The 14,805-nt window shown below is 48.0% G+C and overlaps 1 protein-coding gene across 1 annotated transcript; it reads right to left on the bottom strand.

Annotated features, from left to right (window-relative positions):
• Nucleotides 1–426: 426 nt before the first annotated feature.
• On the bottom strand, nucleotides 427–14,805 carry LOC141997675 (uncharacterized). The gene is made up of 3 exons (XM_074970108.1): nucleotides 14,010–14,805; nucleotides 12,992–13,430; nucleotides 427–460 (listed from the first exon to the last, which is right to left on the bottom strand). The coding sequence occupies exons 1-3, from the start codon at nucleotides 14,590–14,592 to the stop codon at nucleotides 427–429; spliced, it is 1,056 nt and encodes a 351-aa protein (XP_074826209.1). The 5' UTR covers nucleotides 14,593–14,805.

Raw genomic sequence — 14,805 nt, 5'->3', positions numbered from 1 at the left:
GTGGCACAAATCAGCCCGAAGGCACTGTCAAATCTGGCCCCAAAAGTCAAAATAAACAATTATTTAACATTTTAAGCTATACATCTTCAAATCCTTAGAAATATCACAGGGTGTCAATCTTTGGGGGTTTAGGATTACTGTTTATGGATAAAAATGTTAATAACTAACAAGGGAATTCCCAGGCCGAAACTAAGTTAAGATGAAGTTAATATTGAGTGTGTATATCAGTGAATTAGGGTAAAAAACATTACCAGGATATTGTAATTATCCTAGAAACAAGCATTACAATCCCATAAGATTCAGAGTTAAGGTTAAACTTTATAGAAATACAAACATATTCAGGTATGGAAATGCACAGTTAAGGCACCCAACCATCCCTATCTGGCTTTGGTAACAAGCTCTTGAAATGTGATTCAGAGCCAGCCATCAATCTAAGCTTTCCAAGGCATAGATAAGAGCTCTAAGGAGAGAGGGAAAAAGAGACCCCACCTGAACTGGCAGAGGGCCTTGGAGATTTACATTCCTGGCATATCCAAATACCCATAACAATTTCCAGGATAAATTAGCAATGGACCAAATTATGGATGCTCAGCTGGGACTGGGATCTGCAAATCAAGATCAGCTAAAGGAGGCCAAGGACAGTCAAAGATGCTGTGGAATTTGCCACAAAGCTTGAATCTTTCCTTGTAGCTTCACACCAGTTTATGGAAGTGGATTGCCCTGAACCCTGTAAGCACAGCTCTGTGTCTAAGATGCGTGATAGAAAAAGGGAGTTTCTAAGCTGGTTCATGACATTTTTGAAGAATTGGAAAAATTGTTAAATTCAGTTTGTAAAACAAGGGCAATTGGCAATAACGCAAACATTAAGGGAGGCAGTTCAGCTAAATGCTGGTATTGTGACAAAAGTGGCCACAAAAACGATCATTATACATTTAAGGCTGGCCAGAATTGTGCATCAAAGTGCCTAGTGAAAGCACCTCTCCCAGTTCAGAAAGCGGGGGGGGGGGGTGCCAAGCCGAAGGGGCAAAAAGCTTGGTGAAGGTATATGGATCAGCCCTGTGGTTTTTGTCTAGAAACCATAATAACAGCTCTGCTATGGTAGGTTTCAAGCAAGGGGAAGATGGATAAGACATGCTTTGAGGCACAAAACTTGAGGGAATTTTACCTGCTAAAGTTCTGGTGGACCTGAAGCAAGAATGGATCGCTGTTCGTTTGCTGAATATTTCTGACAATCAGCAAATTTAAAAGAAAAAAGAACCACCGTTGCAAATGTGAACCCATGGAATTAGTAAATGCTGGTACAGAAGAATAAAAGTATAAGGGAAAAAGGGGTGATGGTGACTCCCAGAGTTTCTATTGGAGTTGTTTCAGCGCAGTGCTGTACATTTAAATGCAAGCAGGACAGTCTACAAATTTCTGGTTGTGATCTCCATCCACCAAAGATATAGGTTGTACAGCACTGGTCCAGCACAACACTGATACTGGGAAAGAACAACCTATTAAATCGCCCCCTCACCATTTACCAGTTGCAAAGAGGGAAGGAGCTTTACAGACCATTGTGGAAATATACCAGGGAATGTTCAGGGAACCAGGACTCGGTGGACACACTTTGTACATAACAGGATCGCACAAAAAAACCACCTGGCTCGTATCAGCAATTTCTCCTCCTAATGGAAACAGCCCCCGAGGCCCCAAGTACCGGCTAACCAGGCAGACCAAAAGGGGCAATGGAAGCAGATGTCTTTTTTGCCATGTTAAAATTCTAGCACCCTTTTCTCTGAGAAGCCTCCTGCTTTGGAGCAGGGATTAAACTTTGTCAGGGGGCTGAGCCTTTGTGTAGGCTCTTGCCAACCCCATGGAAATTTACCCACATTTAGCCAAGTTATAAGCCTTTGAAAAATCTGAGTTTGCATATAGAGTCATAGCATTTTAGGCCAGAAGGGAGCACCAGGTCAACCAGTATGACCCCCTGTATAGCACAGGCCACCAACACCTGCACACTAAACCCAACAACCTACATGAGACCAAAGTGTCACAGCCCACAGGAGGCTAGGCTGATGTGCCACAGGCAGAGAACAGGAGGAACCGAGGTGCACCAGGGCCTGAGGCCCCTGCAATGGCAGGGAAAAGATTACCTGAGAGATATGCAGAATATCCTAGCAAGTGACCAGGACTCCATGCTGCAGAGGAAGGTGAAACACTGCCAATCTGACCTGGGAGAAATTCCTTCCTGACCCCCACATATGGGGATCAGTTAGATCCTGAACATGTGAGCAGCCAGCCAAGCACCCGAGAGAAAGAATACTCAGTGCCACCTCAGAGCCCTGGAGCACCCCATCCAGAGTCCCATCTCCAGCTATGACCATCTCTGATGCTTCAGAGGAAAGAGACAAAAACATACAAACCAAATACATTGGGAGTGTGAAGGGGGAAACACTTCCTGACCCCTGCAGACAACTGGCTAAAGCCCTGAAGCATGAGCTTTAGGCATATAAGATATAAACTGGAAGTGACCCGAAGGTTGCTGAGTCCTGCCCCCACCATCACAAGCAATGGGGTTATACAATTTGTCCAGCTCTCTCTTAAAACTAATTCAGTTGTTTGCCCCCACAACTCCTGTGGGGAGGCTGTTCCAGAACCTCACCCTTCCGATGACTAGAAACTTTCTTCTAGTTTCCAGCCTGAATTTGTTCATGGCCAGTTTATACGCATATGTTCTTGTGCCAACACTGTCTTTTAGCTTCAGTAGAGACTTAGAACTTTGCAGCTACATTATCTGAAGATTCGCCAGCCCAAAGATGCAGGGCTACAAAGGACTTTCCCTGTAATTGCTGCTTATTGATACTGCAGGCCAGGATGGAGCTGGGCACTGAAGAGCCAGGAGACCATCTCTCTAGTGCTCTCAATGCTCCCCCTGCTGGGACAAAGCAGTATGGGGAAGGAAGCTGCCTGACTTCAATGCAGAAAACACAAAAGCTGGAACTGGTGCACGGATGGAAACTGGGACTGTTGGCAGGTAATCTGGGACTGAGATCTGGGAATGGAGATGTGGGGCCAGGATAAGGGCATCACAGCTCAGGGCAGGTGCACCTGTATTCCCCTCTGTGGTCCAGCCAGGGCACCCACTCTAGGCTTCTGGCTTTCAGCTATCACCTCTCTTGGATGGAAACCTGTCTCTCTCCCACTCTTGACTGGGGTTTTTCCAGGCTGCACAGTTCCTTGCCTATACTATGGTATTCCCAGCAAGTCAGATGGCCTGAACAGGCCAGTGTTTGTGCTTGGCTGTCTCTCCGGAGCCTATAAACAGCGTATCAGAGGGGTAGCCATGTTAGTCTGGATCTGTAAAAGCAGCAAAGAGTCCTGTGGCACCTTATAGACTAACAGACGTATTGGAGCATAAACTTTCGTGGGTGAATACCCACTTTGTCGGATGCATGCATCCAACGAAGAGGGTATTCACCCACGAAAGCTTATGCTCCAATACGTCTGTTAGTCTATAAGGTACCACAGGACTCTTATAAACAGCGTGATTGTCAAAGATATATGTTACCACTCAGCTCTTTCTAAGCAAGCACATTTGTTCTTAAGGTGAAAGCATCACAGAGAAAACATTTTAAAAACAATAAAAGAAGCTACATGCATGATAAGAAGCTGATCAGAGATCACCCCCAACTCCAGCAGGGGCTGCAGCAGGAGTCGCTCCTTGAAATCACACCAAGGCGTTTGTCTGTGGTTGCAAGTTCATAATAGCTTCACTTCAGAACCAGTCCCCCATACATAGGTCAGTCTTTCCTGTAAACAATCTGGGCCTTTGATCTTCAGATTCCAGGAACAGGTAATCAGTAAACTATGGTCTCTTCCTCAGGGCAGAACGACAGCATAACTGGGGGAGCAGGGAAGGATTTTGCATTCATCTCTCCCTAGGTATTTCCCAGGAAATCCACTTCACACACATTGTCCCAAAAGACATTCTCATCTGTTCCATTGTTCAGTTATAGCCCTTTTTTGTCACCCAGGCCTACAATAGTACATAAACTTTTCATTTAATACAATGGACTCCAAAGGTGCTTAAACTTAATTCAATAATATTTTTCAAGAATATTGGAGGAAATTTCCACATCTGGACTCAGATCAGACAAGGAGCTGTGTGGGAATGGGAGAGCAGGAGTTGGTATTGGGAAATTGTGAGGGGAGGATAAGAAACAGCAATAATGAGAAACTGGGGTATGGGGGAGAATTGAGAGTGTCTGAGCACAGAGTCCAGGGCAAGGAGTTAGAGGTGTGGGCGGGGGACAGGCACAAAGAGCCAGCGGTCAAGGAAGGGCTGAAATTGGATGAAGAGCTCTGGGACTGAGACTGGAAGCCACTGGCAGGGATGGAGAACATGAGCAGATGATTTGAGATGCAGAGGGGTAAGAGATTGATTGACAAAAAGCTGGGGCAGGAAATGGGATTGGGACTGGTTGGGCAAAGGGACTGGGGTGAGAAGCATGAGGGATGGAGATTAGGAGTGACTAGATGAGGAAAATGGGACAGGGTGAGAGGGAGACAAGACATGGACAGAGACATGCTGGTGGGGACAGGCCAAAAGGGATCAAGCCTGGGGGCAATTCCGCAGCCTGGAATGAAACCCAAGATTCTTGAGTCTTGTCATTCCTCTGCTGTCAGCACATATCTATAGAACCCATTGCCTAAGCGTCTCATCCCCTTCTATTGCTCGTCCACATAGAGAATGACAACCTACTACTGCTGTCAGTTACTCCATTAGTTCAAGTATCAGGGGGTAGCCGTGTTAGTCTGTATCCATAAAAACAACAAGGAGTCCAGTGGCACCTTAAAGACTAACGAATTTATTTGAGCATAACCTTTAGTGTTAATGGTGTTAAATTTGCAAATGAATTTTAGTTCTGCTGTTTCTCTTTGAAATCTGTTTCTGAAGTTTTTTTGTTCAAGTATAGCTACTTTCAAATCTGTTATAGAATGTCCAGGAAGATTGAAGTGTTCTCCCACTGGCTTTTGTATGTTACCATTCCTGATGTCCGATTTGTGTCCATTTCTTCTTTTACGTAGGGATTGTCCGGTTTGGCCAATGTACATGGCAGAGGGGCATTGCTGGCACATGATGGCATATATCACATTGGTAGATGTGCAGGTGAATGAGCCTCTGATGGTGTGGCTGATGTGGTTGGGTACTCTGATGGTGTCGCTAGAGTAGATATGGGGACAGAGTAGGCAATAAGGTTTGCTACAGGGATTGGTTCTTGGGTTAGCGTTTCTGTGGTGTGGTGTGTAATTGCTGGTGAGTATTTGCTTCAGGTTGGGGGGCTGTCTGTAAGTGAAGACTGGCCTGTCTCCCAAGGTCTGGGAGAGTGAGGGATCGTTTTCCAGGATAGATTGTAGATCATTGATAATGTGCTGGAGAGGTTTTAGCTGGGGGCTGTACATGATGGCCAGTGGTGTTCTGTTATTTTCCTTGTGGGGCCTGTCCTGTAGTAGGTGATTTCTGGGTACCCGTCTCACTCTGTCAATCTGTTTCCTCACTTCCCCAGGTGGGTACTGTAGTTTTAAGAATGCTTGATAAAGATCTTATAGGTGTTTGTCTCTGTCTGTGGGATTGGAGCAAATTCGGTTGTATCTTAGGGCTTGGCTGTAGACAATGGACCGTGTGATGTGTCCTGGATGGAAGCTGGAGGCATGTAGGTAAGTATAGCCGTCAGGAGGTTTCCGGTATAGGGTGGTGTTTATGTGACCATCACTTATTTGCACTGTAGTGTCCAGGAAATGGATCTCTTGTGTGGACTCGTCCAGGCTGAGGTTGATGGTGGACACAAATCGGACATCAGGAATGGTAACATACAAAAGCCAGTGGGAGAACACTTCAATCTTCCTGGACATTCTATAACAGATTTGAAAGTAGCTATACCTGAACAAAAAAACTTCAGAAACAGACTTCAGAGAGAAACAGCAGAACTAAAATTCATTTGCAAATTTAACACCATTAATTTGGGCTTTAATAGTGACTGGGGGTGGCTGGCTCATTACAGAAGCAGCTTTGCCTCTCATGGAATTGACACCTCCTCATCTATTGTTGGGACTGGACTACATCCACCCTGATCGAATTGGCCCTGTCAACACTGGTTCTCCCTTCTCTTCATGTGTGAGTATATTTATGTCTGCATCTGTAATTTTCACTCCATGCATCTGAAGAAGTGGGGTTTTTACCCTCAAAAGCTTATGCTCAAATAAATCTGTTAGTCTTTAAGTGCCATCGGACTCCTTATTGTTTCCATTAGTTCAAGTGGCAGAGGTCTGTGTGGTGGAGCTAAAGGTTCCAGCCCTGCTGATGGCCCACGTGGGTGCCAATCTGACACCACATAAAAGAATTTCTATTTTTTAATTTGCTTTGTTTAAAGAATGAGAAAATTACACACACAAAACACATTAAAGGCACATTATTAAGGTCACAAATTCAAACTCCTAGTTCAGAAGCTAGGAAATGCCAGAATTAGGGATGCTTGTACAGCCTTAATTAGGCCCCCTTGTGTGTTTGCAGTTTTCAATTACATGATCACATACTATTTTTTCATCCCGGCCTCATTCAGTTCACAGGCAGGACCTGCTCTGGGGATGAATCAGGGTTGTGTCAGGAAGGAGACTGTTGTTTTCAGGACCCAGCCTTATTTGTTTGCAGAAGCTGGCAGGTTTGTAGTGAGACAGTGGAGTGCCAAAAAAGAAAGGGTGGTCTCATAGGTAGGGCAGTTGCATGATACCCTGAAGAACTGGATTCTATCCCTGCCTCTGCCACAGAGTTCCCATGTGATGCTGGGCAAATCACTTGAATCAAGCCTTTCACAGGTGGTCACTAATTGTTTCTTATTTTCTGGGTGCCCACCTGATTTGTACTAGAGCTGAACACTCACAGCTGCAAATGAAGTCAATTTCAAGGTAATCCGAGGAAACATGCCAATTTTAGAAAACATAGAAAAGCTGAGCCTTAAACAGAAAGCTGGTTTAAACCTTAACTACAGAAGGTCTGGTGGTCCACTGTAATGGAGCTGTGCTTTGAACACATAGAGCACTACATAATGCTAAGCACTCTGAAAAGTCACGTCCTAAGCATCTCATGTTGGACACCCTAAATTAGTACACTCTGGCCTTAGTCTCTTTGGCCCAGATCCACAAAAGTACTTAGGCACCTAAGGCTGGGGTTTAGGCACCTAAGTCCTAGTTTTAGCCTCCATTGAGCTCCACAGAACTCCCACCAAACTCTGTAGGCACCTAACCTCACTCAGTGCTTAAGTTTTCAGAGTAAAAGTTCCCTCGGTGTCCATGTTTCTGCCTCCTGGCATGAGCACCGGTACCTTCCTCCAAGCATCCAAACACCTGTCTCCTGCCTAAGCCCCAGAGCAATCCACAAACCATAAAAACATAGAAGATTAGGGTTGGAAGAGACCTCAGGAGGTCATCTAGTCCAACGTCCTGCTCAAAGCAGGACCAACCCCAACTAAATCATCCCAGCCAGGGCTTTGTCAAGCTGGGCCTTAAAAACCTCTAAAGATGGAGATTCCACCACCTCCCTAGGTAACCCATTCCAGTGCTACACCACCCTCCTAATGAAATAGTTTTTCCTAATATCCAACCTAGACCTCTCCCACTGCAACTTGAGACCATTGCTCCTTGTTCTGTCATCTGCCACCACCGAGCTCCATCCTTTTTGGAATCCCCACTTCAGGTAGTTGAAGGCTGCTATCAAATCCCCCCTCACTCTTCTCTTCTGCAGATTAAATAAGCCCGGTTCCCTCTGCCTCTCCTCATAAGTCATGTGTCCCAGCCCCCTAATCGTTTTAGTTGCCCTCCGCTGGACTCTCTCCAATTTGTCCACAAACTCCAGATGTGGCCTCACAAGTGCCGAATAGAGGGGAATAATCACTTCCCGTGATCTGCTGGCAATGCTCCTACTAATGCAGCCCAATATGTCATTAGCCTTCTTGGCAACAAGGACACACTGTGGACTCATATATAGCTTCTCGTCCACTGTAATCCCAAGGTCCTTTTCTGCAGAACTACCGGTTAGCCAGTCGGTCCCCAGCCTGTAGCAGTGCATGGGATTCTTCCATCCTAAGTGCAGGACTCCTCACTTGTCCTTGTTGAAACTCATCAGATTTCTTTTGGCCCAATCCTCCAATTTGTCTAGGTCGCTCCGGATCATCTCCCTACCCTCCAGTTTATCTACCTCTCCCCCCAGCATAGTGTCATCCACGAACTTGCTGAGGGTGCTATCCATCCCATGATCCAGATCATTAATGACCGGCATTTGTCTGCCTAACACACATGTGGGACCCGGTCAAGAGGCATGCTCAGAGGCTGCCTACTGGATTGGGTGCATTTCAAAATCTGGCCAGAGGAGGAGGTGGGCCAAAGAGAATGAGACTGTCTCTCTAGCCCAGTGGTTAGGGGACCCACCTGGGAGGGGAGAGATGCAGGATCAAGTCCCCCTGCTCTAGTGACTATTTAATTATTTATACATCCTAGAACAGCTTCAGCTGGAGAGACTGATCAAGCTCTACATCACCGTGGTTCAGTGGCTAGAGCATTCACCTTTAACATGGGAAACCCTTAGTCAAACCCCTTTTCCCCACCAGGCAGAGGGGGGAGTCAAACCTGGGGCACCCACATCCCAGGTGAGTGCTCTAACCCCTAGATTAGAAGTTATACAGTGAGCACTGCCACCTCTTGTCATTTTGTGCGAAGTGAGGCAGGTCCCTAACTCATTCTCACAAAGAACTACTTTGGCACCTGAGCTGTCTGACTCCAGGAGAGGGGTTCCTGGGTGTGGAGCACAAGCAGAGATAGGCACCTACCTCCATGAGAGGGGAAGGGCTTAGCACACACCTCTCTGTTTGGCATCTCTGATTGGATAATTTTGGTGGCTTCCAGCCTAGCGTGCTGGCTTCATTGTACAGGGACCTGGGGTGCCAAACTCAGCTTTGTGGATTGCAGTGTGTTCCTAAAAAGAAAAGGAGGACTTGTGGCACCTTAGAGACTAACAAATTTATTTGAGCATAAGCTTTCATGAGCTACAGCTCACTTCATCGGATGCATTCAGTGGAAAATACAGTGGGGAGATTTATATACACAGATGCCAAAGCCTCTTTGTGGATCTGGGCCTGTTTGCCTCAGTGCCCCATGTGTAAAATGGGGTCAGACCCCCTCCCCTCACAGGGGCATTGTGAAAATAAACTCATGAGTGTTCATGGAGCATTCACCCACTGTAGTGATGAGTGTCATAAAAACTCCAGTCCCAGGTGCAGTTTGCAGACAGGACTCCAAATAGGCCAGAGAACTCCACTGTATTTATTGTAAATGGGCCCTGTGACATGATGGCTTTGCCTTCCATGGCTTCCAGTCACGCATCTGCCTCAGTTTCCCCTCTCATCTCAAGTCACTGTCTCCCCCTTGTGGCTCTCTGGCTCCCAGCACGGATGGATCACTGAGGTGTCATAGCCCTGTAGCTAGCTCCCATGGGTCCATCGCTTCTGGAGAGTCCAGTGCAGCCAAGCAACCATCTGGCCTTCCCTGGGTGCAGTTGTTTGGCTGCTCTGTTGGTGCAAGCCCAGCTCAATCCCAAGTAGAGCCTTCCCCATCCCTTCCTCCATTTCCCCTGGTGGGACATTTGTCCCTCCTGAGCTTCTCTGATTCTTCTCTTTCTGTAGGCATAATCAATCTCCTTTAGCCCTCCATAGGACTCACCAGTTTTTACCCTGACGGCACCAGGTGGAACAGGGGGCCTCCTTACTTCCTCCTTCACTAGAAGCCCCTGACCAGAGGCCTCTAACAGCTGACTCTTACACTGAGCCTCCAGCCCACACCAAAGCTATATTGCTCAGGCCTTTTCCTTCTCTCTTTCACCCCTCCCTGTGTCATGCACTGCTCATACCTGGTAGATTTCAGGTCAGACTCTTGCACCAGATATGGATTGGCTACCCAGCTTCCATTGTAGAGAGAGATACTACAGTGTGTTCTCTGTAAGATCCTTTAATGCACTGCCAGGTATATCTGTTGTATGCTCAGATAAGTTATGTTACACATGTCACCACCTAGTGGCTGAATAGTGCAATACAGTTGAGTATTCCATTACATCTCCCCCTTTAAGTTTTACGTCCCTACCATTTACAAAATTTATGATATCTTTAAAGTTCAGTATGGATCAGTCTTTTAAGTGTCTCTAAATTGTACTAAGAAAAGGAGGACTTGTGGCACCTTAGGGTATGTCTACACTACGGAATAAGGTCGAATTTATAGAAGTCGGTTTTTTAGAAATCGGTTTTATATATTCGAGTGTGTGTGTCCCCACAGAAGTGCATTAAGTGCATTAACTCGGCGGAGTGCTTCCACAGTACCGAGGCTAGAGTCGACTTCCGGAGCGTTGCACTGTGGGTAGCTATCCCACAGTTCCCGCAGTCTCCGCTGCCCATTGGAATTCTGGGTTGAGATCCCAATGCCTGATGGGGCTGAAACATTGTCGCGGGTGGTTCTGGGTACATATCGTCAGTCCCCCCCTTCCCTCCCTCCCTCCGTGAAAGCAAGGGCAGACAATTGTTTAGCGCCTTTTTTCCTGAGTTACCTGTGCGGACGCCATACCACCGCAAGCATGGAGCCCGCTCAGGTAACCGTCACCGTATGTCTCCTGGGTGCTGGCAGACGTGGCACGGCATTGCTACACAGTAGCAGCAACCCATTGCCTTGTGGCAGCAGACGATACAATACGACTGGTAGCCGTCCTCGTCATGTCCGAGGTACTCCTGGTCGCCTGTGTGATCAGGAGCGCCTGGGCAGACATGGGCGCAGGGACTAAATTTTTAGTGACTTGACCAGGTCATTTTTTTTAGTCCGGCAGTCAGTCCTATTGAACCGTCTTATGGTGAGCAGGCAGGCAATATGTCCTTCTGCACCATCTGCTGCCAGCCAAAGATGTAAAAGATAGATGGAGTGGATCAAAACAAGAAATAGACCAGATTTGTTTGTACTCATTTGCCTCCTCCCCTGTCTAGGGGAATCATTCCTCTAGGTCACACTGCAGTCACTCACAGAGAAGGTGCAGCGAGGTAGATCTAGCCATGTATCAATCAGAGGCCAGGCTAACCTCCTTGTTCCAATAAGAACAATAACTTAGGTGCACCATTTCTTATTGGAACCCTCCGTGAAGTCCTGCCTGAACTACTCCTTGATGTAAAGCCACCCCCTTTGTGGATTTTAGCCTCCTGAAGCCAACCCTGTAAGCCGTGTCGTCAGTCGCCCCTCCCTCCGTCAGAGCAACGGCAGACAATCATTCCGCGCCTTTTTTCTGTGCGGACGCCATACCAAGGCAAGCATGGAGTCCGCTCAGCTCACTTTGGCAATTAGGAGCACATTAAACACCACACGCATTATCCAGCAGTATATGCAGCACCAGAACCTGGCAAAGCGCTACCGGGCGAGGAGGCGACGTCAGCGCGGTCACGTGAGTGATCAGGACATGGACACAGATTTCTCTGAAAGCATGGGCCCTGCCAATGCATGCATAATGGTGCTAATGGGGCAGGTTCATGCTGTGGAACGCCGATTCTGGGCTCGGGAAACCAGCACAGACTGGTGGGACCGCATAGTGTTGCAGGTCTGGGACGATTCCCAGTGGCTGCGAAACTTTCGCATGCGTAAGGGCACTTTCATGGAACTTTGTGACTTGCTTTCCCCTGCCCTGAAGCGCATGAATACCAAGATGAGAACAGCCCTCACAGTTGAGAAGCGAGTGGCGATAGCCCTGTGGAAGCTTGCAACGCCAGACAGCTACCGGTCAGTTGGGAATCAATTTGGAGTGGGCAAATCTACTGTGGGGGCTGCTGTGATGCAAGTAGCCCACGCAATCAAAGATCTGCTGATATCAAGGGTAGTGACCTTGGGAAATGTGCAGGTCATAGTGGATGGCTTTGCTGCAATGGGATTCCCTAACTGTGGTGGGGCCATAGACGGAACCCATATCCCTATCTTGGCACCGGAGCACCAAGCCGGCGAGTACATAAACCGCAAGGGGTACTTTTCAATAGTGCTGCAAGCTCTGGTGGATCACAAGGGACGTTTCACCAACATCAACGTGGGATGGCCGGGAAAGGTACATGACGCTCGCATCTTCAGGAACTCTGGTCTGTTTCAAAAGCTTCAAGAAGGGACTTTATTCCCAGACCAGAAAATAACTGTTGGTGATGTTGAAATGCCTATATGTATCCTTGGGGACCCAGCCTACCCCTTAATGCCATGGCTCATGAAGCCGTACACAGGCAGCCTGGACAGCAGTCAGGAGCTGTTCAACTACAGGCTGAGCAAGTGCAGAATGGTGGTAGAATGTGCATTTGGACGTTTAAAGGCGCGCTGGCGCAGTTTACTGACTCGGTTAGACCTCAGCGAAACCAATATTCCCACTGTTATTACTGCTTGCTGTGTGCTCCACAATATCTGTGAGAGTAAGGGGGAGACGTTTATGGCGGGGTGGGAGGTTGAGGCAAATCGCCTGGCTGCTGGTTACGTGCAGCCAGACACCAGGGCGGTTAGAAGAGCACAGGAGGGTGCGGTACGCATCAGAGAGGCTTTGAAAACCAGTTTCATGACTGGCCAGGCTACGGTGTGAAAGTTCTGTTTGTTTCTCCTTGATGAAACCCCCCGCCCCTTGGTTCACTCTACTTCCTTGTAAGCTAACCACCCTCCCCTCCTCCCTTTGATCACCTCTTGCAGAGGCAATAAAGTCATTGTTGCTTCACATTCATGCATTCTTTATTCATTCATCACACAAATAGGGGGATGACTACCAAGGTAGCCCAGGAGGGGTGGTGGAGGAGGGAAGGAAAATGCCACACAGCACTTTAAAAGTTTACAACTTTAAAATTTATTGAATGACAGCCTTCTTTTTTTGGGGCAATCCTCTGTGGTGGAGTGGCTGGTTGGCCGGTGGCCCCCCCACCGCGTTCTTGGGCGTCTGGGTGTGGAGGCTATGGAACTTGGGGAGGAGGGCGGTTGGTTACACAGGGGCTGTAGTGGCAGTCTGTGCTCCAGCTGCCTTTGCTGCAGCTCAACCATACACTGGAGCATACTGGTTTGGTCCTCCAGCAGCCTCAGCATTGAATCCTGCCTCCTCTCATCACGCTGTCGCCACATTCGAGCTTCAGCCCTCTCTTCAGCCCGCCACTTACTCTCTTCAGCCCGCCACCTCTCCTCCTGGTCATTTTGTGCTTTCCTGCAGTCTGACATTATTTGCCTCCACGCATTCGTCTGTGCTCTGTCAGTGTGGGAGGACAGCATGAGCTCGGAGAACATTTCATCTCGAGTGCGTTTTTTTTTCTTTCTAATCTTCACTAGCCTCTGGGAAGGAGAAGATCCTGTGATCATTGAAACACATGCAGCTGGTGGAGAAAAGAAAAGGGACAGCGGTATTTAAAAAGACACATTTTATAAAACACTGGCTACAGTCTTTCAGGGTAAACCTTGCTGTTAACATTACATACATAGCACATGTGCTTTCGTTACAAGGTCGCATTTTGCCTCCCCCCACCGCGTGGCTACCCCCTCAACCCTCCCCCCTCCCTGTGGCTAACAGCGGGGAACATTTCTGTTCAGCCGCAGGCAAACAGCCCAGCAGGAATGGGCTCCTCTGAGTGTCCCCTGAAGAAAAGCACCCTATTTCAACCAGGTGACCATGGATTATATCTCACTCTCCTGAGGATAACACATGAACGGATGTTGCTTGAACGCCAGCAAACATACACTGCAATGCTTTGTTGTACAATGATTCCCGAGTACGTGTTACTGGCCTGGAGTGGTATAGTGTCCTACCATGAAGGACGCAATAAGTCTGCCCTCCCCAGAAACCTTTTGCAAAGGCTTTGGGAGTATATCCAGGAGAGCCGCGAATGCCAGGGCAGAGTAATCCTTTCACATGCTTGCTTTTAAACCATGTATAGTATTTTAAAAGGTACACTCACCGGAGGTCCCTTCTCCGCCTGCTGGGTCCAGGAGGCAGCCTTGGGTGGGTTCAGGGGGTACTGGCTCCAGGTCCAGGGTGAGAAACAGTTCCTGGCTGTCGGGAAAACCGGTTTCTCCGCTTGCTTGCTGTGAGCTATCTACAACCTCCTCCTCATCATCATCTTCTTCGTCCCCAAAACCTGCTTCCGTATTGCCTCCATCTCCATTGAAGGAGTCAAACAACACGGCTGGGGTAGTGGTGGCTGAACCCCCTAAAATGGCATGCAGCTCATCATAGAAGCGGCATGTTTGGGGCTCTGACCCGGAGCGGCCGTTCGCCTCTCTGGTTTTCTGGTAGGCTTGCCTCAGCTCCTTCAGTTTCACGCGGCACTGCTTCGGGTCCCTGTTATGGCCTCTGTCCTTCATGCCCTGGGAGATCTTGACAAAGGTTTTGGCATTTCGAAAACTGGAACGGAGTTCAGATAGCACGGATTCCTCTCCCCATACAGCGATCAGATCCCGTACCTCCCGTTCGGTCCATGCTGGAGCTCTTTTGCGATTCTGAGACTCCATCATGGTCACCTCTGCTGATGAGCTCTGCATGGTCACCTGCAGCTTGCCACGCTGGCCAAACAGGAAATGAGATTCAAAAGTTCGCGGTTCTTTTCCTGTCTACCTGGCCAGTGCATCTGAGTTGAGAGTGCTGTCCAGAGCGGTCAAAATGGAGCACTCTGGGATAGCTCCCGGAGGCCAATACCGTCGAATTGTGTCCACAGTACCCCAAATTCGACCCGGCAAGGCCGATTTAAGCGCTAA

Source organism: Natator depressus, chromosome 13 (assembly GCF_965152275.1).
Source record: "Natator depressus isolate rNatDep1 chromosome 13, rNatDep2.hap1, whole genome shotgun sequence".
NCBI lineage: Eukaryota > Metazoa > Chordata > Testudines > Cheloniidae > Natator > Natator depressus.
The sequence above is the reverse complement of the archived record's forward strand: the minus strand, read 5'-3'. Positions and strand labels throughout refer to the sequence as shown.